The 27,692-nt window shown below is 35.0% G+C and overlaps 3 protein-coding genes across 5 annotated transcripts in view; 2 read left to right on the plus strand and 1 right to left on the minus strand.

Moving 5' to 3' along the window:
* LOC130985853 (probable long-chain-alcohol O-fatty-acyltransferase 5) overlaps positions 1-27,692 on the minus strand; it is a 266,259-nt gene that overhangs the window by 886 nt on the left and 237,681 nt on the right. The window lies entirely within an intron of this gene.
* LOC130985844 (calcium permeable stress-gated cation channel 1) lies at positions 2,550-11,375 on the plus strand. 3 transcript variants are annotated; one of them, XM_057909001.1, is made up of 12 exons: positions 2,550-3,087; positions 3,654-3,997; positions 4,235-4,396; positions 4,611-4,746; positions 5,249-5,350; positions 6,147-6,266; positions 6,399-6,479; positions 7,525-7,865; positions 9,371-9,616; positions 10,037-10,361; positions 10,492-10,725; positions 10,824-11,375. In XM_057909001.1, exons 2-12 carry the CDS (start codon positions 3,684-3,686, stop codon positions 11,079-11,081), a joined length of 2,319 nt encoding a protein of 772 aa, XP_057764984.1. In that variant the 5' UTR covers positions 2,550-3,087; positions 3,654-3,683; the 3' UTR covers positions 11,082-11,375. The 3 variants fall into 3 exon arrangements, with proteins under 3 accessions (XP_057764984.1, XP_057764985.1, XP_057764986.1); XM_057909002.1 differs by having other exon boundaries at positions 3,080-3,191; XM_057909003.1 differs by lacking the exons at positions 2,550-3,087; positions 3,654-3,997 and having other exon boundaries at positions 4,254-4,396; positions 4,628-4,746.
* Positions 14,846-20,585, plus strand: LOC130985865 (lysine-specific demethylase JMJ26-like). The gene is given in 18 exon segments (XM_057909030.1): positions 14,846-15,140; positions 15,554-15,650; positions 15,907-16,859; positions 16,975-17,063; positions 17,157-17,272; positions 17,352-17,376; positions 17,378-17,452; positions 17,525-17,632; positions 17,634-17,658; positions 17,738-17,801; positions 17,889-18,357; positions 18,359-18,586; positions 18,885-19,214; positions 19,472-19,792; positions 19,874-19,946; positions 20,042-20,127; positions 20,212-20,331; positions 20,406-20,585. Coding segments are annotated over 18 exon segments (3,285 nt in total). The 5' UTR covers positions 14,846-15,136; the 3' UTR covers positions 20,508-20,585.

Here is a 27,692-nt window from a genome sequence, read left to right on the forward strand (position 1 = left end):
CGTAATTGGTGACTATAGTCATCATTTTACTACATCGTATAGTTTTTTTATTTTACTAGGTAAGGGACATATAATTGTTACTCAATATGTTCCATTCTATATAGGGGTTGCAAATGAATTGAACAGACAACTTATATAAGACGAATTCAACAACAATGAACATAAAAAATACATAAGACATCATCTAAAACAGGAAAGAAAATACATCTAGACCTAATTCAAATTTGAATTTTGAGAAATGAAAATTCGGAAAGTTCGTACACAAGACTTAACGTGATACACATAATGTGTTAATAGGTAAAAATATCTTTAATACGTAAGTAGTATATGAAAAATCATCTTTTATAAACGCATGCAAACAGACTTAAATACCCTAAGATGTTTATAGTTTTGTTTGATTTTATGCAAAAGTCTTACACAAGCATGATGTGTCAAAAATATGTAAGAAAAATCTAAAAAAGAGAACGATTTTACAGCTCTACGCCACCTGGTCAAATGGTATGGCTACCTGTGTTACTAGATGATCTGGTCATCGACTGGATTGATTTTTGATCGATAGTTGTCAAATCGTTCTAACTTTCATAACATGTCAGGAATGTGTAAGATATTGTCTATTAAGTACAATAATGATTGCGACATTTAAGGGTAACTTAATCAATTTGGACAGAAAATATTAATTATGTTTATAAAAATGATTATTTTTTATATAAATTTAGGGATGTTTACTTCGCATGATTGATAAAATTGATGATTACGTATTTTTTATCTTTAAGAGTAAGATTTATTCAATATCACCCTTTTAATATGATAAAAATAAAGTAAAACTAACTGAAATGATAGAATAAAATTTTTTGAGATATCTCAAAGTTTCAATCTATTAAACTAAGGGATTAGCTAATTTTTCACTCAAAAATGATTATGCGTCTTTCCCAATTTTTTGTAAAGTAGGACGAATATGTTGAACAAAAAAAAAAATTCGCATGCTACTTGCAGCGGCTCGTTCAATTTGGCCTAATGACATTTTATCAACAGAATGATGCAAGATATTTTATACTCCCTCCGTCCCATGAAACATGACACATTTTTTTTCGGCACGGAAATTAAGAAATTGGTATTTTGTGTGTTAATTGTGGTGGGCGAAAAAGTTAAAATGTGAATAAATGGTAAATTTTTTGTCATTTTTAGAAACGTGTCATGCTTTGTGAGACAAACAAAAAAGGAAACTGTGTCATGCTTCGTGGGACGGAGGGAGTAATATCATTCAATTCACTTCACTATAAAAAATCTGTGACATTCCGTATGCGTGCATAAATTATGATTGGAGGATTCACATCATGTGCCTTCTGATGGCATTTGTTGCATTTGTGTGGATAGATGGGGATCCACTGAGCATGCTTTGATTTTCTGCCCGATGGTGCGGGAAAGCTGGAAACACTCTCGATTCTGGAATACTCTTTGCCGAGCGAAAGGGCTGACTTTGCTTGATGTCGCAGAGGCAATCTGTGGAGAGTTGGAAAAAGATGACTACGAATTATGGTGTGTCATGCTTTGGAGTTTTTGGACCTTTATTTGTAAAACCAGACATGGCAATGGAGAGAAAACTGAGAAGCCAACGGAGCATTCTTGTGTGGGTTGCTGGAGGCTTTCAAAGATGCTCAGCCTTCCTATATTGTTGATAGATTCGTGGGAGTTAAGATTGGGAAAAAGAAATGGGAAAGACCGCAGAGAGGTCGGTTTCGAGTTGATGTTGATGCGCTTTTTGATTGCCATTGTAATGTTTATGGAGCTGGAGTGATTGTCCGAAATGCTGATGGAAATATTGTTGTTGCTGCTATGAAGAAGTTGAGGGTGATGTCTTCGGTTATGATGGGGGAATTGATGGCAGTTGTCCAAGGAATTATTGTTTGTGTGGAGCAGGATATAACACCCTTTGAGATCTACACGGATTCAATTCTTGCAGCGAGGGTGATGGCGAACGAAGGAGAAGAGAAGCAATTTCTTCCCGATGACCTCTGTGAAATTTTGCAGGTTGCAAGGGAGAATAGTTTGATTAGTGTGAATCATGTGTATAGAGAAGCTAATATGGCTGCCCATAGACTCGCTCAATTGGCTCGTGAATGTCCGTCTTTTTGTTGGACATCGGGGTTTCCTGCTTGGCTCAGGGAGTGTGTTTCGTTTGATGTCTCTTGATATTTAACACGTCTTCTTTCTCAAAAAAAAAAAAAAAGAAAAGCCTCTAAAACAATCCACATATGATGAAGAATAGTTTTCTCAGAAAAAATCTACTTATCTACTTATCTTTTCTTTTGAGGTAATAAAAAAATTTTGATTTCTATATCGCTTTTTTTTAGGTAAACTACTACCTTGTGTATGATATGATATCAAGAGAGGGAATAAGGCACGAATCTCTCACTCACCCGCCAATCTAGCGCGTGAGACAGACAAGCCCTTATCCGCTGGCAAAGGAAAATAGCCGTTGCCGCACAGCACTATTATATATGGCCTTGCCGACACGACACCTCACCTCACCTAAACGTGTCTGCCTCGTCATTAATTCAAACCGCGCCAAATTAAGTAAAAAAGAAATAAATTTCATACATGTGCGAAAATATGTTTTTGTTTTATTTTTATTTCTCGAAGTAACGATTTACTCATTAATTGCAAATTTGTACATCTGGGGAAACTGAAGACGTAACTATCAGGCAAACAAGAATCGATTGATAGAAAATCAGTGAGAGAAAAAAAAGTGGCAGTAGCCAACAAATCCCACTCCAAATCTGAAGAATCTCCATCGTTGCCGTTGCTGACAGTATTCGCTTTTGTCCGGTTTTCAACCGAAACGGACACGCACTCCACACATTATATACCTCTCTCTGTATTTCCGTAGGTGTATGTATAGATGGTTGTCTTGTAGTTTACTGTGATATCTTCACGGAGGAGATTGTGGGGAATGTTCTTTGGCTTTTCTTCCACTCCGAAGCAATTCTATTAACTCTCCGATCCGCAACTCTCCACCTTCTGAGTTAATTTGTTTTTGGCTTTTCTTCACGTTTTTTGGAGTCTGCGCACTAATCGCGAGTCGCGACGGTATGTTTTGTTACTGTTTAAACAACTTTTTCTCGTTTGTACCTACTGTTATTCCTCTGATGCATTTTGATTTGTCAAATTCGGCTGAAGATGTAGTGATGATGGTTAGTGCTGAGGTTTATGTAATCTGTAAAATTCTTCTGCTTTATTCCGGCTATTGTTTGCTTTTTTCCCTTTTTGGTGGAATTGTGAACATAATTTTGTTCTTGAGGATTCAGGAAATTGCCGATGGAAACTATAGGAGATATTTCTTTGTATTATTTGAAAATTATGTTAAGTAGCTGGCACTACTGTCAGTTTTAAGTCGTGCCGATGGATTTACAAGATAGTTGCGTTTTGGGTAAAACTATATTACATTATTTTGCCTACACTCTGTCTTAAATCAATTTTTGTCAACCTTTATGTCCAATTATCTAATTATTCACGATTCAGGAATGTGTATCTGATTGTACAACGTGAAATTTTATGTTTGTCTTGTAGAAATGCTTGACAGCAGAATTGACTGCCTTGTGTGGTAATGTAATAGATGGTTTACGTGAAATTGACATGTTCTGGTGTGGAAACAGGAGGTTTAGGTATTTCACTAGTGGCGATACATGGCGACATTTGGAGATATTGGGGTTGCGGCAGCATTTAATATTCTCAGTGCCTTGATTTTTCTTATAGCATTTGCCTTCCTAAGGCTTCAGCCATTTAATGATAGAGTATATTTTCCGAAATGGTACCTCAAGGGATTGAGAAGCAGTCCCAGTCACTCAGGCGCGTACGTCACCAAATTCGTCAATTTAGACTGGAGATCATACATTAGATTTCTGAATTGGGTACCAGATGCATTGAAGATGCCTGAGCCGGAGCTTATTGATCATGCAGGGCTGGATTCAGCTGTCTATCTGCGGATTTATTTGCTTGGGTATGATTGCATGTTATATTTCTTTGACCTGGTGTTGTATGCTTTATCATATAATTTATAAAGCTGCCAAGTAAGGGGAAATTGTGAACTGAAAAATGATTCCATGTATCGTGTCAGATATTGCAGATATTTTTATTTTTATTTTTATTGGTACTGAATGCATGTCTTTGGAGTTATAAAATACATTTAATTTGAAGGTCATCTTTGGATACTTATTCTGCATTTTGGTATATGCAGACTTAAGATTTTTGTTCCGGTGACACTGCTTGCATGGGCCATCCTAGTGCCTGTCAACTGGACGAATAACACCTTGGCAGTATTATCTCAAGGAGATGATAAGCTAACATATAGTGAGATTGACAAGCTCTCAATTTCAAATGTTCCATATGGATCACCCAGGTTAGAAGTTTGTTCAAACAATCAACAATTTGTTACTTGCTATTCCAGACTTCCTGACATCTAATTCATTCCTAATGGCTGTACACATGATAATGTTCATGGCCTAAATGCCTTCTTATTTTATAGTTTGTCATGTCCAGTAGTGAATGGGTTGCTTTACATAAATAGGCCCTCTGATTAAAATGGGAATGACACTTTATATGTCTAATCACAGGTTTTGGACTCATGTAGTAATGGCCTATGTCTTTACTTTCTGGACGTGCTATGCATTGATGAAGGAGTATGAAATAATTGCTACAATGCGCTTACACTTTCTTGCTTCAGAAAAGCGTCGTCCTGATCAATTCACGGTAAGAAGTAATATCTTGTTGACTGTTCACAGGTCTGTTAAGCTTTTCCTAAACTAGTTTTATGATTTTACAAAGAAAAGTAGATTCTAGAGCTTATAAGCTCCTGGATTTTATTTAAAAATTAGTATTGGAGTCAATAAAATAAAATCATGATCTTTAAGTGGTTTATATGGAGTAATAATTTTGTAAAATCATAAGGTTGTGTTCAAAATTGAGGGATTTGAAATAAATTTAGATGAGTGCATCCATATCCGTCAAAAAGCACTTTAAACTGAGGATGATGCATTTGAAATCCCTCTCCTAAAATCTTTCATTCCAAACAAACTCAGTGGATTTGCTACAATTGTTTTATACCATTCGTAAATACATTAATACGAACACCACCTATATGACTTTCGTATGATTGAAAATGAGTTGGTACTTTCCTTTTAATTTCTTTTACTTTCTTTTTATTTTCCCTTCCCTTTCCAATTCTCAAGAATGGTCAAACTTTGCTATGCAGGTTCTTGTCAGAAATGTGCCACCAGATCCTGATGAATCAGTGTCTGAATGTGTGGAGCACTTTTTTTTGGTCAACCATCCGGATCACTATCTAACTCATCAGGTTTGTTACTGCTAAGATTTACTGCAAACTTTGCTTCAGGTGTAAAGATATTTTCAGAATAGTTGGAATTTCTGCTGAGATTTTTTGTCGTCTACTGTTTATTCAGACATGTAACATATAATAACTCCCACTGTTGTTCCCTCCCTCTCCTATGAATTTAATAGATATCTGTTGTTTTCTTACAAAAGTTTATGACTGCCTCGAAATGATTCTCCTTTCATTTGAAAAGAGATTCATTACTTATAGACTCCCTCTGACTTCTAATATATGCTTTTAGGATTAGTTCTCACTCTCATTTATGGGTCTGCAACTTTAATGACAGAAAGAGATTCTTTTATGATTGCAGCAATAAGATGGTCTTTTAGATGGTCTCCCTCAGTTTTTTTTTTTGTATAATTGTAGGAAATGGCCTCTACATTTTTATTTTGACATAGCTCGGTTTACAGGAGGCAAAGCAAATGGCCTCTACATTTCTTCTGACCCCACATGCTTCTTAAATTCTTAAGTTATTGTTCATTAATGTATCAGATTTCACTTTCATAAACTGAAATGACTCGAGTTACTTCGATTTTTTATACCACTATTGGGATTTTTTATACCACTATTGGTTGCCATGAAAAAAAGCACATATTTCTATTTTGTCTTTGCTTGTCAACAGGTAATTTTCTTTTGAAATTCCAGTATAGAAGTACTGTTCATATCATGTCTTCAATTGGTCTTGTAGTGTCACGTTATAGTTAATAACTGTAGGCTACTACATAAGTTTAATTATCTATCCGATTTCATATATTTACAGGTTGTAATCAATGCCAATAAACTTGCAAAACTTGTTGAGGAGAAGAAGAAAAAGCAAAACTGGCTCGACTATTACCAATTAAAATATTCAAGGAATCAAGAAAAAAGACCTATGGCTAAGGTACTGTTTCTTTGTTTCTTTAAGTCATCTCATTCTGTTATCAATTATTAGGAACTTTATTTTCATTTTGATATTACGATTCAATCACCAGTTCAGGAGTGCTATTAGTATTTACTTATTTCAAACTTGCAGACTGGTTTTCTTGGCCTTTGTGGAGATAAAGTGGATGGAATTGATTATCAGACAGCTGAAATAGAGAGACTGACCAAAGAAGTGAGTACAATAGAATTGCACTTGAAATAACTAGAAATATATCTTCCTTGCTATATGACTATTGCATTTGAATGCAACATTATCTTAATTATTTTCAGCACTCACAATCTGTCATATTTAAAGCTAGCTTCCTTGTCTAAATCCACCATCACTAAGAACTAATTCCATGCTACTACAGTGTGAGGCTTTAGGAACTGCATTTATCGACATAGACACTTGTATTTCTCTCAACTGCAAACAACAAAAAGAGAGTGCATGCATAGTGAACCGCATGCATAGTGAACCAACGCCTTTGAGGGTTTTGGGAAGGGTAGAACGCAAATATCATATGAAAAAGATATACTTTGTTCTAGTTGCAACTTGTGATCTCCGGCTATCCTTTAACTACTGAGCCGAGGACGATCTTTAGTTGCACAACATATATTGGGAAACAGAACATTCGTTGTTTTGTTATATATACTTGAAATGTCTACTGAAGGGAAACGAATATCCCTCATCTTCTTTCACATCAGAAAATGAGAGCCATTCTTTTTCCAGAAAATTTTATTTTCCTCTATCCTTGCCAAGTATAGCAGAATATACAGTTCCTGCACCGCAACTAATAGCCCAATTAATCTTGGTAACAAAAGTACTTGTTAACTTTCGGTTTTAATAGCTTCATTGTTCATGTGGTTGCTCCAGATAGATAATTTACTATTTTACTTTGATGATACTTACTTCCTAAAGCTGTTGTAGTCTTGTTTACTTTTGCGGTAGTGTCATGTATTATTGGCATACACATAATATCATCTATAGAATTTGGTTAATCAAAACAACTTCTTATTCATCTTTAATTTTAGGATTATTCCTTTATTGGCAATTTCTATCTTTTTAATAGTATAACCTATATGGGATGATTTTAGAATTGCTTGTAACTTAATGTCACCCAAATGTTTCATGGATTACTTAATTTTCTGTTGCTGACTAGATAACTGATCTTGCTTCTACATATTGATAATTCCTTAACTTATTTTGGATATGACTTAAGCATATTATTCACATGTAGATTGCTGAAGAGCGAGAAAGGGTAAAAACTGATCCGAAATGTATCATGCCAGCAGCTTTTGTCTCATTCAAAACTAGGTGGGGTGCTGCCGTGTGTGCACAAACTCAGCAGTCCAGAAACCCTACTTTGTGGTTGACTGAATGGGCTGCAGAGCCACGTGATGTATTCTGGGCTAACCTGGCAATTCCTTATGTCTCTATAACTGTTAGGAGGCTTATTGCTGCTGTTGCTTTCTTCTTCCTTACATTCTTTTTCATGATCCCTGTTTCTGCCGTGCAATCTCTTGCAAATATTGAGAGTATTGAGAAGAGGTTACCTTTTCTCGAGCCAATTGTTGAACAGTGAGTATTTCTTCTAAAGCTATTTACTTTCATCATAAGGTTTGTCGGGTAATAAGAGGTTCAACTCTGTTGGGTTTATTTGACTGTATGATGGATGTGAACTGTAATCTCATCATTCTTTCCAAGTGAAAATGAGTGTCATTTCTTCAGATTTATCTGTAATGGATTGGAATCTTTTTTATGCCTTCTCCTTGCATATATTGCATTGGCTCCTTACCATAACTTACATGTTTGAAGGCTTTACTGGATTATAAAGATCTGAATTAGCATTTAATTGAAGTATTAAATACCACTAAGGTCAATTTTTCTGCAAATGTTATTAGCCGACTTTGTCTTTAATTGAACCTGGAAAATTGCTCAAGAAACATTGAGATTATAAAATGTTGATAAGTTTTGATACAGAATTGTGTTGCTCTTTTCCTTGGTTTATATGTGGAAGGAAATCTGATCAGAGAACTTTTCCATATGTTAATTAGTTTAGATTTAGCTTACAAGACAGATTGAATGTACCTTCTTACTAGTCTGCTTAAATTTAGCTTACAAGATGAATTGGCTCTACCCGGTTTGCTGCAATCTCTAATAGTACAGAGATAGAACTGTTGGTTTTAGTATGCTAAGAAGATTTAGAACACAGAGAGTGAGATGAGGTAGGAGAGTCTGATATGGAATAATGCTAACATATGGGCCCATAAAATCAAGTAGACTACAATTCCATTCTTTTTTTATTCTTGAAAAATGAAAAACTAAAATTGTTGACATCCTGTAAAATAGAGAACTAAAAATTTATGATAAAATAGATTATATAATGATTAGAGCAGAAGTTAGCATCTTTTGTTAAGACTCATGTTGAGTTATTCCTAGATTAGGTACTCTTTCCATTTTTTCACCTTTTGAATGTCATTTTTCTTTGAACAAGTTTAGTAAAGTTAGTAAACAGTGACTGATATTTGGAAGATTAGTTTCAAATAATCACTTGGAATTAGTGAAGCTTCAGAGGGATTGCACCAACTTGCTGAATAGATTGTGGATAGTGTTGTATGGGGACTTAGACTCGCTTAGTGGTGCACTTTTCATTTTCCTACCTCTGTCCATTTCAATACTTGACATTCTAGTGCCCACCACAAAAAAGGAAAAGTTTCAAAATTAGTTGATGTTGTTAGGAGTTTTAGAGAAAGTCACGCTTACTCTTCTAATATATTAGGGGATATTAATGATACAGAATAGAGGATGGAAAATTGGACAAGGATAGATTCAATCTGAATACGGAGTAGTAGTATACTAATTTGAATTTCCAGCCTTAGCTTGCATTAGTTCTATCTGAATAGTATAGTCTTGTTTACATTATCCATAATGATCAATTTGGCAATGCATATTGCTACTTTTTGTCGGTATTGTTGTTCATCTTATGTACAATGATCAATTTGGCAACATATTGCTGCTTTGTGTTGGTATATGTTGTTACATATCGATTTTCACATAATATTAATGTGATATTTGTGGTGCAGGAAATTTATTAAGTCTTTCATCCAAGGTGTTCTACCGGGGCTTGCTTTAAAGATTTTTCTTATAGTGCTACCGACAATACTGATGATAATGTCCAAATTTGAGGGCTTTCTATCAATATCAGCTCTGGAGAGGAGAGCTGCCTTGAGATATTATCTATTCAACTTTGTAAATGTTTTCCTTGTGAGCATAATAGCAGGAAGTGCACTTTCACAACTTGATACTTTTCTTCGTCAGTCACCAAAAGAGTACGTTACCCTGAACATAAGCCATCTTGACTTTGTTTCTCATATACCTTTGATAGTGAAAATACTGTGATTCATTTGCTAAAGTTTTATACATATGTAATCATCATATATCAGTGCGTTGGTTGGTATCTTGTTTGGTGGTTTTTTGTACAACATTAAAACCATTTGGTTATTTTCCCATCTGGTGACTAAGAATATGGATCTTCTCTTCTCTTTAGTAGATGTTCTTTTGAAAATACGCTAAGAGGCTTTATTAATTAATGCTCTTGTTTTTATAACATAGGCTTTTGTATATGTTTTCCAAATCAATTAAGGAATTCATGGATGGATCCTATTTTTATTGAACTAGCTGGTATTTTTATCTGAGTTGTTCTGTTAGTAAACACACCTGTTCATCTTATATGTGTTTGTGCAATGCAGAATCCCCGAGACAATTGGTGTTGCAATCCCTATGAAAGCAACTTTCTTCATAACTTATGTAATGGTTGATGGGTGGGCTGGTATTGCTGGAGAGATCTTAAGACTGAAACCACTCATTTTCTTCCATTTGAAAAACTTCTTCTTGGTGAAGACTGAAAAGGACAGAGACGAAGCGATGGATCCAGGAAGCATTGGTTTTAACACCGGTGAACCTCAAATACAATTATATTTCCTTCTAGGTCTTGTCTATGCTGTGGTGACACCAGTTTTCCTTCCTTTTATACTGGTTTTCTTTGCTCTGGCATACATGGTATTTCGCCACCAGGTACAATAATCCCCCTCCTCTCTCTCTCTCTCTCTCTTTTGTATACATTCAATGGACCTTTCATGTGTGGAATCACCAAGCGCTTTCCAATACAGTACAGCTGACCTTGTATTCCCTTTTCTTGGTGCAGATCATAAATGTATACAACCAAGAATACGAAAGTGCCGCAGCATTCTGGCCAGACGTACACGGACGTATTATCTATGCCCTGATCTTCTCACAGATAGTCCTGATGGGATTAATGGGTACGAAGGGGATATATGAGGCCCCACCAGTCCTTATTGTGCTTCCAGTGTTGACAATCTTTTTTCATCTTTACTGCAAAGGCCGTTATCAACCAGCTTTTGTTAGATATCCTCTACAGGTTTGTAGCATTTTTGAATATATGGATAAGTGCCTCTTATATAAGGCAAATTTATTTTAGTGAGATTTTTTAAATTCAATGTACCATCTTGGTTCCAGGAAGCAATGATGAAAGACACACTCGAACGAGCAAGAGAACCTAACCTGAATTTGAAAGGCTATCTCCAGCATGCCTATGTCCACCCAATTTTCAAAGATGACGAGGATGATGAAGATGAAGACTTCAACGCGAAACTTGATGACAGTGTGATAGTACCCACGAAAAGACAACAGTCGCGGAGAAATACACCAGTTCCCAGCAAACTTAGCGGTGGATCCTCACCATCGCTGCCAGAACATGAAGACTCTTTGTCTTAAAAGGAACTGGTATATTGATCCTGTGAATTAATGAGAGTAGTTAAAGTTCCCCGTGGAGTATATAACAAGTGAAAACCGACGATGTTCCAACTTTAACATCAGCTTGCAGAAGAAGCAGCACCAATGAGGTAAAAACACTAGGATCTAAGTTTGCATGGAGCTTGCTTTATATTTGATTTGATGGGAAAGAGAGTTATGCGCCCGCCTGTTTCATCTTATTCCTAATTATGTTCATACTTTCTCTTGTAAATTTTATCTTGCTTTTTTAATATGAGCTCTTTTTGGTGTGGTGTATGTTTCACGTTATCTGTGTGATGATGTAGGATCAAATTCTAATGTAGGGCTCAAAAAGTTCACAATATTTTATATGATGCGTAGAATCATACATAGCACAAGTATGTAGTATCAATTTTATAATACTCAACTTTTAGGTAGTATGTAGTATCAATTTTATCTATGGATTTTATTTATTTAATCGTTGAGATTTTTTGAGTTATTTCTAAGCTTTAAACGGAATTTTAATAGTAAAAAGGGTGCAAGCATAATTTTTACGTTGAATGTTAAACATAATTTTTTTTATTAAATATAAAAATGTATATTGTCAAATATAAATATACATAATGTTAAATACAAATATGTTAACTTTAATAATTTTACAACTCTTGCTTTTAAAAAAATAATAATAAAAAATACTCCAAACATATAATGTTGCTTTTTCGATCAAAGGGAGAAAGGTGGTAGTAGTGTTGAGTCGATTTCATCTGAAAATTTTACGAGATGAAAAAAGGGTTGATGATAGAGGCTATGTGGTTTTGGGCGGTTGATTTTGCTGGATTTTGAGTAAGGTGAGAGACTAACACAATCGGAGAAAGGCATTTTGCATATTAGAGAAAAAAGATAAAGAGATCAAGATAATGAGAGACATACATATTAAATAATAAAAAAAAACACAACATATATGCATTGCAAATATATTTATATAGCCAAATAATATCATACATATTATGCCTCTAAAAATAAATATATTAAATATATGCATATAGTAAATTTATGGGATATGAACTTTTTGTGATAATACCTCTATCAAATCTAAAAAGGAAAAGAAAAAAGAAAAAAAAAAGCAGGATTTGCATGAAATTGCATCTGAATTTTTCAAATTTTCACTACCAATTATATATATCCAACCCGCATAGTTTCAATTAGTAGACTGAAATATTTTGAACGTATAGTTTAGTTTTACAAATTATTTATTTATTCCATTTAAAATACTAACATATTTTATCTGTTTTTCATCAGTACTTTGATTTGAGTCTTCTCTATTTCATCAGTGCTTTGATTCGGGTTAGACTCTAATAAGGGTGCATGTGACTAGGTCATTTCCATACCTTGACCAGAGTTTATCAAGGAAAATGGGGCTACATATTTTACACCGCTACAATATTATTAGAATGTATTTTTTTTTAAATTTTTTATATATCCAAATGTAATTTTAGCTTTCTAATTTATTTATAAATATAAAAATATAATTTGGTTTTAGTAGTGGTGCTGCCAGAGTATCTCTTCCCTTGAATGAATTTAATAAAAATATGTAGTTACTTTGTGAACAAGAACTACGGTAGTTACTCCAACCCTATACCTAATATCGTGGCGGCCTTCAACAGTAGGAAGTAGTCAGAAATCAGAATAGTGTTTGGTTAGCATAGGTTTCTGTCTGTTGATTATGAGTTCAATTTTTATTTATTTTTATCAAGTCATACTTTTTATATTTTTTGAGGTATGTAATATTTATCTCTCAATTAGTACAATTTATTCAACACTTTTAAATTTTTAATCAACTGTTAGAAAATTATTCTAACTGTTATGTATATAACACGTGTCAGAAAAGACACTGCAAATGGATAATCACATTTATACTATATTAAAAAGGACATTTCTAATTTAAAATAGATTATAAATCAATTTCAATGACAATTTTATAAATTAAAGAGAAATTAATGTAATAATGTCAGAATTCAAAAAATAAAATTAATCATCCATTAGCCCCTCCCCCCAATTAATTTGCTAGTAATCTTTAAATTTAATTTTTTTTTCTCATTTTGTACATAGAGCGTATTTTTTTAATTTTCATTTAATTATGTTTTGAATAAATATGTAACATACATATTGAATGAAAGATCATAAAAGGGACCTTTAATTCGATAGATGTATATAGCAAATAGATTAACATGTACAAGTTATGACAATTTAAAGTTTTAATATACTATTAAATAATTTATATTTTTAAGTGATAATATTTTCCTTTAAACTATAAACCTTAATTTAAATATTTTAGTTTTATAAATTTTGTATTTCTATTTATTTTATATAACAATTTATAATAGGACATTATATTATATAATTATTATAGAATAATAATATATTAGTATATAGTACTATAATTTATTTTTAAAACACTAAATTAATTAGTATACATATTTAGATTTTTAATTTTTTTTATTTAGTATATATATATATATATATATATATTTGTGTTTAGCTGACTATTGTTCTACACTTCTAGTACAATTTAAAAGTTCACAGTAACATTACACCAATACGACAATTATATATCAAGATTTAATACTTTGGGGGCACAAAATATGTCTCCTTCACCCTTATAAAATTAAAAGAGAGCGCTATTGAAATAGTCATTTTGAAGAATGAAACACAATATTTGACCACTAATTGAAAAACACAAATTCAGGTAATTTATTATGTGTAAAGACTGTTTTACCCTTAATTATGGCGGACCGGATTCGGGTCGAATTCAGGTTTGCGCGCGGGTTAGGTACATATGGCACTAATAGTGTCATATGTGCCAACTGAAAAAAAAAAATCTATATGATCATAAGTATCATTCGTGCAACACACTAAATGGACAATCTAAACCCTAAATGAGGAATCTAAACCCTAAATGGATAATCTAAACCCTACAGAGAAGTGTTTAAAATGGTCATATAACTGTATCCATCTAAATAATATCAGCATACAAGTATATGGTACTAATATAGTTATAAGTACCATTTGTGCAACATTACATAAGACAGAGTATGTGGTACTAATAGTGTCATATGTGCCTAATCCGCGCGCAAACTCAAATTCGACCTGAATCCGGTTCGCCCTATTTAAGGGTAAAACAGTCATAAAACGTAGTAAAAAATAGCCAAATTTTTTGTTATTTTAATTAGTGGTTAAATATTATATATATATTTTGAAATGGCCGTGCAAATATATTGTCTCTAATTAAAATGTCTCAATGTGTAATACAAGAAATATTCGTGTCACGCTGTTTCCCCAAAAACTGATGACAACATCACTACTTGGTCAAAAACAGAAAATCAACTGATTTTACATGTACTCGGGGTCTCACGGAATAAGATTACTTATATGTTAAAAAGAAATCCTCATAAAAGGTGCTATTTTGATGACAAACGAGACCAAAACCAGAATCCAAATATTACGAATATCTGCTTCGAATTCTTGAATAGCACGTCAAAAAATCATAAATTACCATACCATACAGGATAATCACATATCTTTCTAAATCTACAACATTATTTTGCATTACCTAGATTAGTATGAAAATTAAATGACTCCAAACTGACTTCCCTTATCTCGCCTACCAACAAACTGACTATTTTACCCTTTTAAAAACCGGACAACACACAATTTACAATAAATTTACTGATTAATATACATTCGCGCACCCACAGTTTTAATATTAATATTAGCAATAGTTATACAACAGCAGCAGCGGCTTTCTGCAGCATCTTCGTTTCCGTTAATTTTCTTCTTTACGTGTCTTTTCTGTCTCGAATGCGATTCACATATCAATGCGTATTCGGCAAAATATATATTTTTAAATCCAAATCTTCTTTGATTCCTCCACATCGCTACCGCAATTTGCTTTTCTTTGATTTCGTTTCTTACGCGTCGAAGCGCCTGCTGCTAAATTAATTGGATTTCGGGGAGGAAAGTGCTGTTTCTTGATCAGGCGTTTTATAAGTTGTTCATCAATGGGTGAGTGATTTATTTCTTCTTTGTTTTTGTCGGTGAATTGACTCGTGGAATTGTTTTCTTTTCCTTTCTTTTTTTTGAGCTTGTCTAAGTCATTGTTGTTGTTGTTTCTTTTTATTGAGGCATGAATGTGATTGAATTAATCTGTGGATTTTCGTTTGCGAGAATCAGTTGTTTGATAAGTTTTGGTGATATCACATCTGTAGTGAATAGTGATGCAGGTTAGGTGCAACGACTCGGTAATTGTTGACTCAGTATCAACCCTTTCTAGTGTTCTTTTTATCGTGTTATCTGGATTTCAATAGCTGATAAGTATCAATTCATGTTTATTAGAAACAGCTCCATCAATTTATCATTTTCATGTTTATTTAAAATGTACTTTTTGCGATGAAATTGAAAGGAATAATTTTTTTCAGATGAGAGAACTTCCTATGATCTCGATCCGGTCGTAAACAACATAAAGAAAATGCTTTCTAGGTTAGATGTTTTCCACCTTGGTTATGGTCTGGCTGGGTTAGGAATTCTTTTGTGTGAGAATGATGTCATCTTCTGTTGGTTTTGTTAAAAAGTTTTCTTTTACAACGGGATTTGTGGAATTTGTTAATGATCTTAAGACCATTCCAGAAGCAAGATCGGCAGATGTTAAGCACCGTTGCCACTCCTGCTTTATACTGTTTCATAACACTACCTATTTGTGCTCTTGCCTTTTAGTTTCTTCATGATATCTTGCCACTCTTGCTCTTTTGTGCTGATTGCCATTCATCTGCAGTTTGGTGATGGCAGTATTGATCACAAAGCAAGAACAACATCGTCGTTGCACAAACAATGATATGCCATTGAGGCCAAGAAGCCTGAGACATGCGCCTGCAAGGAAGAGGAAGTTAATCATTGATATAGAGGATGAGGAAGAATGTGATGGAAACATAGAATTATTGCCTGCAGAGCCTGGGGATTTGTCAAATCAGAGGACAATAGGGAGCAGCCATATCTCATACTCTGTGATATCAACAACCACACATCAGATGTTTCCAATCATAAAAGTTCCAAAGGCAAAGAGAAGTTTCTCTAGAAGGAAAGGAATGGGAACTCAGAGAGTTGCAGATGCAGAAGTAGGGAGCTCATCCGTAGACAAACTTGTCCCTTCAAAGAAGACATGCCGACCTCATTCTTTTGGTGAACTGAATTATTATAGCCTAGATGAGGAAGATGAAGGTCGTTTTAGATCCCTCAGAAAGTTATCAAAAAAAGAACATACACTAAAACACATAATGGCTACTACTGAAACAAAAGGTTTCCTTGAGAAAGAATACTCAGGAAAAGTTTGCAAGGTGTCAAATGAGAAAAAGATCTGCAGGAATAAACTTAAGAGGAAAAAAGTTGAAAGTGATAGTGAACAAGAGTGGGAGGAGCACAAGAAGAAAAAAGGGGTATCAGTGGTTCTATCTGGTAACCAGGAAACACAAACAGCAAATATTATTAACCAGCGAACATTGAGAAGGCGTTGTGTTTCTTCAAACAAGTATTTAGAAGATTTTATTGTATGCGACTGGTTGGATGATGAAGAAGCAGATGTGGCTTCAATTATAGATACAGGGATGGGAGGAAGTGATTATGTTGATGTTTCTAGAATCCAAAGTAGTGATGATAGCACAAAGGCTGAAATAAGTTTGTGTGCGAAAAGGAAATGCGGTGATTCTGCCAAACCTTGTTTATCTAACTTATCATCACCATCATCATCATCATCACCATCACCATCACCATCATCATCATCATCATCCCCGTCCCCATCCCCATCCCATCCCATCCCCATCCCCATCCCCATCCCCATCCCCATCCCCATCCTCCTCTTCCTCCTCCTCGGCTAGTTTGTCAATTTTGAAAACTGATATAGAAAAAGTGAAAAGGTCATCAGTTGAACATACGAAGGTAGATTCACTAAATCTTTCTTTTCAATATGTAAGTAGTTCATAGTGCGTATTTGATTTCTTGTGATATGATGCCTTCTTTTATCATAAGCAGGTAAATAGAAAGAAGTCCATTAGGTGTCATCAGTGTGGCAGAGAAGATCGACGGATTGTTGTTCCATGCACCAAGTGTAAAGGAATCTTTTATTGTGTCCAGTGTATCAAACAATGGTGATAATTCTCTCTCTTTAACTCTTGTCTCTTAAAAATATGATGGCTTCATATGATAACTTTTCTAACTTTTAAGCAGGTATCCAACATTATCTGAAAAGGAAAGTCTCGGAGGCTTGTCCATACTGCCGAAGGATCTGCAACTGCAACTTGTGCTTGCATTCACCTTCCATGTTGAAGGTTTCTTTATTTTGCAAACATAATATGATTTTGTTGTTTGTTCATCTTCTAAAATATTGTTACTGATATTAGACATCAAAAAGAGATTTGAACAATGATGAAAAGATTCGGCATCTGCACTATCTAATCACTGAAATTTATCCGTACCTCGAACATATTCATCAAGAACAAATTAAAGATGATCGAGGTAGAGTCGACAATTAAAGGTATGCTTACTTTATTTCAAAGATTGTATGTATGTTTGAGGCCATTCTATAGTTATTCATAGATATTTGCATTTGGCAGGGATACCATCTTCTTCAGTTGAAGTAAAACGTGCAGTTTTCTATAATGATGAGCGTATATATTGGTAACTGATTCTTTCCTTGGACCTTTGCATTCTGCAGTAATAATTCTCATATGTTTAACTTTCTTTGTTGTCTTGGTTTTGGAACAGCAACCACTGTTCAACTTCAATTGTTGACCTTCACCGGAGCTGCCCAAATTGCTCGTACGAGCTGTGTCTTAGGTGTTTTCAGGAGATCCGTGCTGGTCAGGTACCGGGAAATTTCAGCAAAGCAATCATTCAGTACGTGAATAGAGGCTCCAGTTACATGCATGGTGACGGAGAATTAACAGAATCTTTTCATGGAGATACTTTGGGTACAGAATGTGGAATGCCTGTTGAGTGGACTAACATCAAAGGTGGGGCCATTGTTTGTCCCCCCAAAGAGATGGGTGGGTGTGGTGGTTCCAAGTTACAACTCAAGTGTCTCCTTCCAGAACAATGGATATCAACTTTGAAAAGAAGAGCTGAAAAGGTCATGAGTGAATGTGAGAAAACTGTTTTTCAGCCCACATTCTTCCAAGGTGAGCCTGAAAGCTCATGCAAGGCAGCTTCTAGAGAAGGCTCTAAAGATAACTGCTTTGTATTGTCCCGATTCAAGGGATATTTTGAATGAGGAAGGGATTCTTCACTTCCGCAGGCACTGGGCCAAGGGCGAACCAGTGATAGTCAGAAATGTACTTGACCACACGAGTGGGTTAAGTTGGGAGCCTATGGTCATGTGGCGTGCATTGTCTGAGCACACAGATGACACCATCGATTCAAAAATATCTGAAGTGAGGGCTATTGATTGTCTAGCTGGTTGTGAGGTTAGTTCCAGTTTGCTTTTAAAGATTACATTCAACTATTAGCTCAATAATCTCTCTCACCGCAAATTTGAATATAACCATAGTACATTGGTTTTGCTTTTTCATGCTCGTCCTCCCATTGTTGAACATTTTCTGTATGATTTTTATACATCTTGTGTTTTATAAAATTCTTTGTAATTCTATTTTGGTGGTGCAGTCTATGATTTTAGGATATAAGAAGTGAGTAGGTGAAGGTGCTAGTTGGTATCAATGTATTGCATCTGCCGCTATTGACATTATGCTCAATTCTATTTCGCAGGTGGAGATCAATACTCGCAAATTCTTCAAAGGTTACACGGAAGGGAGACGATATGCAAACTTCTGGCCGGAGATGCTTAAGCTCAAGGACTGGCCACCATCCGACAAATTTGAGGATTTATTACCACGCCATTGCGATGAGTTCATTCAAGCCTTGCCGTTCCAGGAATACACTGATCCAACGGCTGGAGTTCTTAACCTTGCTGCAAAGTTGCCTGCAAGTGTCTTGAAACCTGATATGGGTCCAAAGACGTATATTGCATATGGGACTGTAGAGGAACTTGGAAGAGGGGATTCTGTGACTAAGCTCCACTGTGATATGTCAGATGCGGTACGATCAAAGTTGTGCTTTGTGTGAAAGCAATCTTTTAACTATGATTCAGTTCAACCAAATCTGGTTTCAATCTTTGCTCCAATCTTGTTAATTGTGAAGTCACTCCATATCTGAATTACTCGATGTTCCCTTTACTTATCATTTGATCTGCTTCGTACTGCTCCTCACTTATAGCCACATTTGCTATGTGTCAATTTACACCTGGAAAGGTTTATTAGAGAATCTTCTGATACTCATAGACCTCATGGGTGCAGGTGAATATTTTGACACACACAGCAGATGTGGCTATAAGTGAGGATCAGTACGAAGCAATTGAATTGTTGAAAGAAAAGCATAGAGCGCAGGATGAAGAAGAATGCAGGGCCAGAAGAAAAAACATAACTGCATGCACCTCCGACAGCGACAAAGTTACTCACCTTTCATCTAACCTTCATCAATCAGAATGCCCTTCTTCAGACAACAGAGGTGGCGCTCTGTGGGATATTTTCAGGAGGGAAGATGTTCCCAAGTTGAAAGAGTATCTAGCTAAGCATTCGAGTGAATTTAGACACACTTATTGCTGTCCAGTTGATCAGGTAATTTATAATGGTTAAAAACTCAGGTTTGCTACATTCACTCTGTGCTAAACTGTCTGTATCTGCTTTGGATTTATCTAGGTCATTCATCCAATTCACGACCAAACCTTCTATTTGACTTCAGCACACAAAGTCAAACTGAAGGAAGAGTTCGGTATGCACATGCTACTAGTATAATACTAATAAACATCACATAATCCTATCATGTCTCTGTTTTACTGAAGAAACCTTCTGATTTCGGCATTTCAGGCATAGAACCTTGGACGTTTGAACAGAAGATTGGTGAAGCTGTTTTCATTCCTGCAGGATGCCCACACCAAGTCAGGAATCTAAAGGTATAAGTCTAAGGGGATTCAACAAGTTATGTCATATACATGTAATGTAAGGATGTCTGTTGTAACCTGTTTACGCTTTTGCAGTCGTGCACCAAGGTCGCTGCTGACTTTGTTTCTCCAGAAAATTTGCATGAGTGCCTTAAACTGACTGAGGAATTCAGGAAGCTTCCAAGGGATCACAGAGCCAAAGAAGACAAATTAGAAGTAGGTTTTCGTTATCTCGTACCTTATAGATGAACAAGCTATCGGTTTATACTTAACGATTTTGTATTGAGCAGGTGAAGAAGATGATCCTTCATGCAGTAAACAATGCTATTGATGAGCTTCAGAAACTGATAGATGCACAAGATAGGCACAACAGCAATGAGAGCTTCGTGTAATGGCAGGCTTGAAATATTGTTACTGAAACATTTTTTGGTTCTCGTGCAAATAAACAAATGGAAATTTCCGTTGCCATATACTCCCTCCGTCCCGCCGAGCTTGAGGCGTTTCTTTTGGGCACGAAAATTAAGAAGTTGTAGATTAGTGTTTTAAGTGTCTAGTATAAAAGTGATAAAGTAGAAGAGAGAAGGTATAAAGTAAGAGAGAAAATGTAATAAAGTGATAATGTAGGAGAGAGGAGGTAAGAAGGGATGCAATTAATTTTGTAAATTAGTGCTTTAAATTGCCTAATTTTTGCCAAAAAGGAAATGACTCAAGTTCGGTGGGACAGCCTGAAAAGGAATACGACTCAAATTCGATAGGACGGATGGAGTATATTCAATTTAAGTGAAATGGAGTGCTAAAGATTGTGCAAACAATAAGGATATTAACTGAAGTGCATAGCTATTTTTCGATGTGAAGCTGATCTTGATTAGCAAAAAACAAATAAAAGAAAATACATGCATCAAATGTAGATATTTCGATGTCATGCTCTTAATTGACCCTGCACGCTTATAAGCTTTTTAGAATAACCTATAACCTCCTTCAAAATATTTTTCAAAGTTTTGGTAAAATAAATTCCTAAAAGATTTATAAGCTGTAAAAATAAGTTTTATTATAATTTTTCAAAAAATAAGTTCTTCTACCTCAGCTTATTTTCTAATTATCTTATAAGCAATCTTCATTTTACAAAAATAACTAAACTATGATTTTTGTAATTCATCATATATCATTCTAATTTTATCCATCTTCAATTTCGTTCCTCTCACTAAAAATTCTCTCTCTAGCTTATAAGATTAATTATCAAAACACTTTAATAATTTATAAGCTTTTAAACAACTTTATGTTATAAACTCTTTAGAACAAGACTAGCCGAACACCCTCTAAATCATATTTTCATACGATGATTCTATTTAATTTGAACATTCGTCTATGTTGCAAAAGAGACGGATAATTTATTATGTACCAAGTCATAGATATTTCATTGCTATATAAGAGTAAACATTAAATTAATCAAAAGTATCAAGTGCAGATATATGTCTTTAAGAAAAATTTAGATAATACTTCATCCGTCCATGAAAATTGTAACGTGGAGGACACAAATTTTAATCAATGTTTGAAAGATGTGTTGTAGTGAATGTGCATAAAGTATAGAAGGAGATCCATCAAAATTGAGTGAACAAATGAACCCATCAAAGTTGATGTGTTATATGATTGAGTTTTTTGTAATATTAAGTGTGAAAGAGATTTAAAATATAAAAAATTTCAAAAAAAAAAAAAAAACTACTCCCTCCGTCCACAATTTAATGTCCTACTTGCCTTTAAAAATCTGTCCACAATTTAATGTCATATTCTGCTTTTTGTATCCTTTTACTCTTCTTCTTTTCCTATATTTACTATCATTTGCCACTAATGGACCCACCTTAAAACACCTTTATCATTTTTATATTCTATATTTACTACACTTTATCACTAGTGGATCCACTCACAAAACATTTATCACTTTAGTCAACTATCTTTATCACTTTAGTCAACTACCATTATATTTCATCCACATCACATTTTTCAACTTTCTTAGTCTCCGTGCCCACACCCAAATAGGGCATTAAATCATGGACGGAGGGAGTACAATTTTCGTGGATGGATAAAATAATACTCGCTTATCTCACCTCACTTGGCCTAGATCTTTTTGACACGGTTATTAAGGAGAGTAAGATTATAGTGTGGTTCTTTTCGACACGATTATTAAAAAGAGTAAGATTGTAGTGTAAAATAAAATAAAGTATGTGGGCCCATATTTATTGTACTACAAATTTATTACTCAAAAAGAAAACTGGCCAAGTCGAGTGGGACAGCCCGAAAAGAAAACTAGGCCAAGTGAAGTGGAATAGAGAGAGTAATAAGATTACAAAAAATTGATGTATTAAATGATTGAGTTTTTGTAAATATTAAGTATGATTGAGATTTCAAATATAGAAATTTTCAAAAAACAATTACAAATTTTATGGATGGACAAAATGATAATAATAAGATTACAAAAAAAATGATGTGTTAAATGATTGAGTTTTTTATAAATATTAAGTGTGAATGGGACTTAAAAAAAATCAAAAATAAAAGAAAAAACTACCATTGTCATAAATGAACGAAACGGTAATAAAACTACTCCTTCCATCCCGCGAATCTTGAGTCAATTCTTTTCGGCACGGAAATTAAAAAAATGGTATTTAGTGTGTTGAGCGTGGTAGGTGAAAAAGTGAAAAGGTGAATAAAATGAAATTTTTTTGCCAAAAAAAAAAGTGACTCAAGATTCATAGGAGGAAAAGAGTATAATTTTCATGGTCTTACCACATCAAAAGAATTACCAAAAATATAGACAAAAAGCATTTTCAAAAAGCATTTTAATTTACTTGTTTTGCAAAATATTCTAATTGTCTAACTTGAGTGCCTTCTACTTTTAATAAGCCATGAACTAGATCAAAATCATTTTTAATGAGTCCATAAAAAGCCAAACAAAAGACTTAAGTTCGCAAACACTTGAGCTTAGTTTCTTATAGTAGAAAAATAGATGGGGCTTTGGAAAAAGAAAAAGTTGGGTCATTTTTTTCTAATAAATTACATAAGTAAAGAAATTTAAAAATCGCACGGTGATGAACTCAAACCTAAGACCTCATGCTATGAGCATTAACCACCTACCGCTTGGTCAACACATGCACACAATTAGATCAAATTTTCAATTGTAATGACAATTGCTTTAGATCAATCAACGAAAGTGAGAGCCAACTTGATCAATGAAAAGGTAATTGATGACTGTGATAATCATCAATTTATTTTAATTTGGTAATATCGTACGAACACAATTCCTAAAATCTTGTGTGCTCGAGACTTCTTCCCTATATATGCTATATATATGGATCTCGTAGCTTATCGTAGTACTATATAAATTATTTTTTATGCATAATAATGTTAAATACAAATAAACATACATATTTGAATTCATTCAATGCATAACTTCAAATATACATATACAATTCATAAATGCATGCCTATTTTATTTAATCCTATTATATATATTTGCGTTTAACTTTATGCATAAATATTAAAATCTGCGGTACTACAATGAGACTAGTATCTAGAGGATCCCCCCACCCCCCCCCCCCCACCCCCCAAAAAAAATACACTCTTACTACAATCTTTCGCACTTAACTTATAAAGTATTTGCACTTGATCTATAAAATACACTTTCGTGGTCTTGAGTTCGAATCTCAACACAGTTTTCACACTTCACTCATTTCCTTCTAAATAATGGTACCAAAAATAAAATTATGCACCTTGTAGAACATATGATAAAAATAATGAAAATATATATATTTCATAATTTTTCATCAAAAAAATTTGATAATATGCAAGCATCTTGCTTTTTTTTTCATTATCCCAAAATTTGTACATATAATTACACCATAATCATGATTCTAAAGTAAAAACTTACCTGAAAACTCTTGTAAGATGATAAACATGATAGAATCCTTGAATCCCCTGTTTATAACTTCATTTTTTTTTCTCTCTCAAGAGGCAATATGATAACCCCAAGCAACCTTTTATATGCTGCAAATTAGACATTTCTAGGGCTAGAGCATCCATCAAATTACAGAATTACCCTTCATTAAAAGTTGTAATGGCATCACGTCCGTTCTTAACGGGATTCCTCCACGGGCGGTTACCAATTTATCATAGTTGCCTTCTACACATCTTCTTCTCTTTTTTTTTTGTTTTTTTTTTTTGAGAAAATCCTTTCACACATCTTTACTTCTATTGGATAATGATCAAATATTATATAATATAAAATTATATTGTTTTATAAATTTCTCGTATAATATTTATTACTATTCCAGAAAAGGAAGATTGAGCATTTGAGCTTATACCCAAATTTCTCATTCTTATAAAAAATAGGGGTTCATAATATACATCAAGTTTGCTAATTTTCTGATTTATATCATCACTTTTTTTTTTGCCAGAAAATACATGAATTTATAATTTATTTGTAATTATTCCACAGTGAATATTTTCGGAGAAATCGAAACTTATGTGTCATTTACGTAGCTTATGTGGCACTGACGTGGCATTTAATTTATTTGAGAATAATGATGTGTTGCCACTCCCCCCCATCCCCAGACCGTCCTCTTCTCCCCCTCCCCCGCCCCGCCCCCCAACGACCGTCCTCTTCCTCCCCCTCACCCAAACCCCTCTGCCCTTTACCCCCAACGGCCAACCTAAGTACCCAACAGACCGTCTCCTTCCACCACTCCCGCCGCCGCCGCTTCTCCTGCTCAGCGGGCGAAGCCTTCCCCTTCCCCCAACCCCGCCGCCACTACTTCCCCTCTCGATCTCTGTCGCCTTCACCCAAAGTCTTCCAATTTGCAGATCTATAATTGAGCATGGTGAAATTGGTGGTTTTGGTTGAGTTTTTGAAGAAATTGGTGGTTTTGGTTGAGGAGACAAACTGGAGGGCGGCGAAGGTTGAGCTCTGTTGGCGGAGGAGAGTGGTGAAGGGGGGAGGTTTTGCTGGTCGGGGAGGGCGGCGGAGAGGGGGCTCTGCTGGTCGGGGAAGGCGACGGAGAGGGGGCTCTGCTGGTCGGGGAAGGCGGTGGAGAGGGGGCTCTCCGGGCCGAACATCGGGTGCGTGCAGAGGATATCGAAATGGTGGCGAGGGAGAAGAAGAGAGCGATAATTGGTCGAAATGATAGTGGTGATGCTTGAGGAGGATAGAGAGTGAGAGGTGGTCGCCGGTGCCTGTGCAGCGACGGGTTGAATTGAAGATAAGGAAGCCATAGCTGCTGATTTCGGTGGACTTTGGTGGTCGTGGCGATTTCGAGCTGTGCGTGTGTCTGTGTCTCTGTGTGTGTGTGTATGTGTGTGTGAGATAGAGATAGAGGCGGTAAGAGAGAGAGTGAGACAGGGGATGAGAGGGCGGCGGCGGCGGTGACGCTGCCGTCGCCGGAAAAGGAAGAAGGGGGAGGGCTGTGCATGTGTGTGTGCGGCGCAGTGGGTGTGTGCGTGTCTTAGAGAGAGAGAGAGAGAGAGAGAGAGAGAGAGAGAAGTGTGTGTATGTGTGATTTGGCATTTCCGGCAGCCCTGTTGGCAATTCCAGCAACCATGTTGGCAATTCGATTGCCACCTCAGATTAATTTGGGCGAAATTATAAATGGTGGGACAATTACGAACAAATTATAAATTCATGTATTTTTTAGCCAAAAAAAAAGTGATGATATAAATCAGAAAATTAGCAAACTTGATGTAGTTTATCACTAAGTTACTAGATTGTAATTACTATTATTATTATTGTTCAAAAAATGTTGCGATGTGCCGTGCGCAGTGGTGGAGCCAGAATTCAGTTCAACTGTTCAATTTTTTTCAATAAAATTAATAATTAAATAAAAATAAATAATACTCATCACCACAATTATAAACTCATTTAAATTACAAAAAATATATTTTAAATTGACTTTCAAGTTCATACAAAACAACTTCAAAAAATTAAGATGGATAAAATTTTGCAAGACAAAATAATTTTCAATATCAAATTCAAAAAATAAATCTTTAAAATCAAATTCGCACAAATTTATTATGTGTATACTTCTTCAAAATGATTCAACTCTAAAATTTACATATCAATTACTGTGTACAATAGTTCAACATGGTTGGGGAGTGTACTCGTACGAAGAATATTTACATAAAATTACAAAAATATTCTTACTATTTTTTAAAATTCTAGAGGGGTGCAGTGACCCCCTGCCCGCCCCCTAGCCGTGCGTATACTTTTTAAAAGTAAACAAGTAAAAAAATTATGTTAGGAATTCTAGCAAATAAAATCACGAACTAGTTCGAGATTACAATTTTAAGAGACATATTTAAGAGATGATGGTTGGGGAGTGTACTCGTACGAAGAACTAGGATATTTGGTTGGGAGGGGTCGGGTGCGTCACGTAGACCTCTGGCTTGACATCAAAAGTGCACAATCAAGCAAGCTGATCATCAGTACTCAAAAGAGATTTGATGATTCTACCACTACGAGCTCTCGATATAAAATGGAGATATTGATAGTTTGTACTCAAAGAACTAGCCATCAAATTATAATTGATGTTTTGCCTTTGCTCCAAGATAAGCATATTGTATGTTCGAATATAAATAAATGTTGCAAATCCCAAATTGTATAATACATCATTCCATTGTCCTTCATAGTTTTTTTTGAAGGGGAAGAAACTCTCTCATTAACTTAAATCACGAAGAGCAATATCCGAAAGATAAGCCGGAAAACTCGACTTCCAGATCATTACACCAACAGAAGAAGCGACAAAATTTGCCAAACAATGAGCAACCCTATTAGCTTCTCTACGAACATGACAAAAATCAATCACAATATTCTCTTTCGCCTGAGCAAAAATTTCAAAAAGATCGTCACAAAGTGAGTCCAAACCTTTAAAATCATCAAGCACCACATGTACAGCCAAAAGGGAGTTAGTAAAAACCAATAGCAGACCAAAAGACCATTCTCTAGTCAAAACCCAATTCCGAGCATCATGGCATGCAACTCTCCCATTAAAATGGTCTCCGTTCTACCCACCTGATGAGTTGCGGCAGCTATGATATTTCCAGAGGAGTCTTGAACCAAGAAACCCACCCCCTTCGAGCTTCCTTTGGCCTGCACCGAGACATCAACGTCCAGTCGACCCCCCAGAGGCGGCATTTTCCAGACCCAATCCCCCTCTTTGTCATCTATAACAAAAATTAAATCATCATTCCATTGTCCTTCATAGTTAACGATGATATTTTTTCACTTTGCCATCTATAACAAAAATAAAATTATATTGAAAAAACATCACCGCACACAGGTGAGATTGAACCCAAGACCTCTCACTAATGACTAATGAGAGTTTTTGGGTGCCTTAGTTTTGCCACTAGAACAATACCTCATTGTTGTTATTATATTATTGTTAGTAATAAAGTTTTTTTAAAAAAATAATCGTATAATTGGAGCTTATTATGCACAATCATATATAATTATTATTTTCAATCGAAAATAAGAAATTATTGTATTCTCGCTTGGAAATTGTTAACTAGCTAACACAAATTATAATAAAAAAACACAA

The sequence above is a fragment of the Salvia miltiorrhiza genome, chromosome 5, assembly GCF_028751815.1.
Source record: "Salvia miltiorrhiza cultivar Shanhuang (shh) chromosome 5, IMPLAD_Smil_shh, whole genome shotgun sequence".
Lineage (NCBI taxonomy): Eukaryota > Viridiplantae > Streptophyta > Magnoliopsida > Lamiales > Lamiaceae > Salvia > Salvia miltiorrhiza.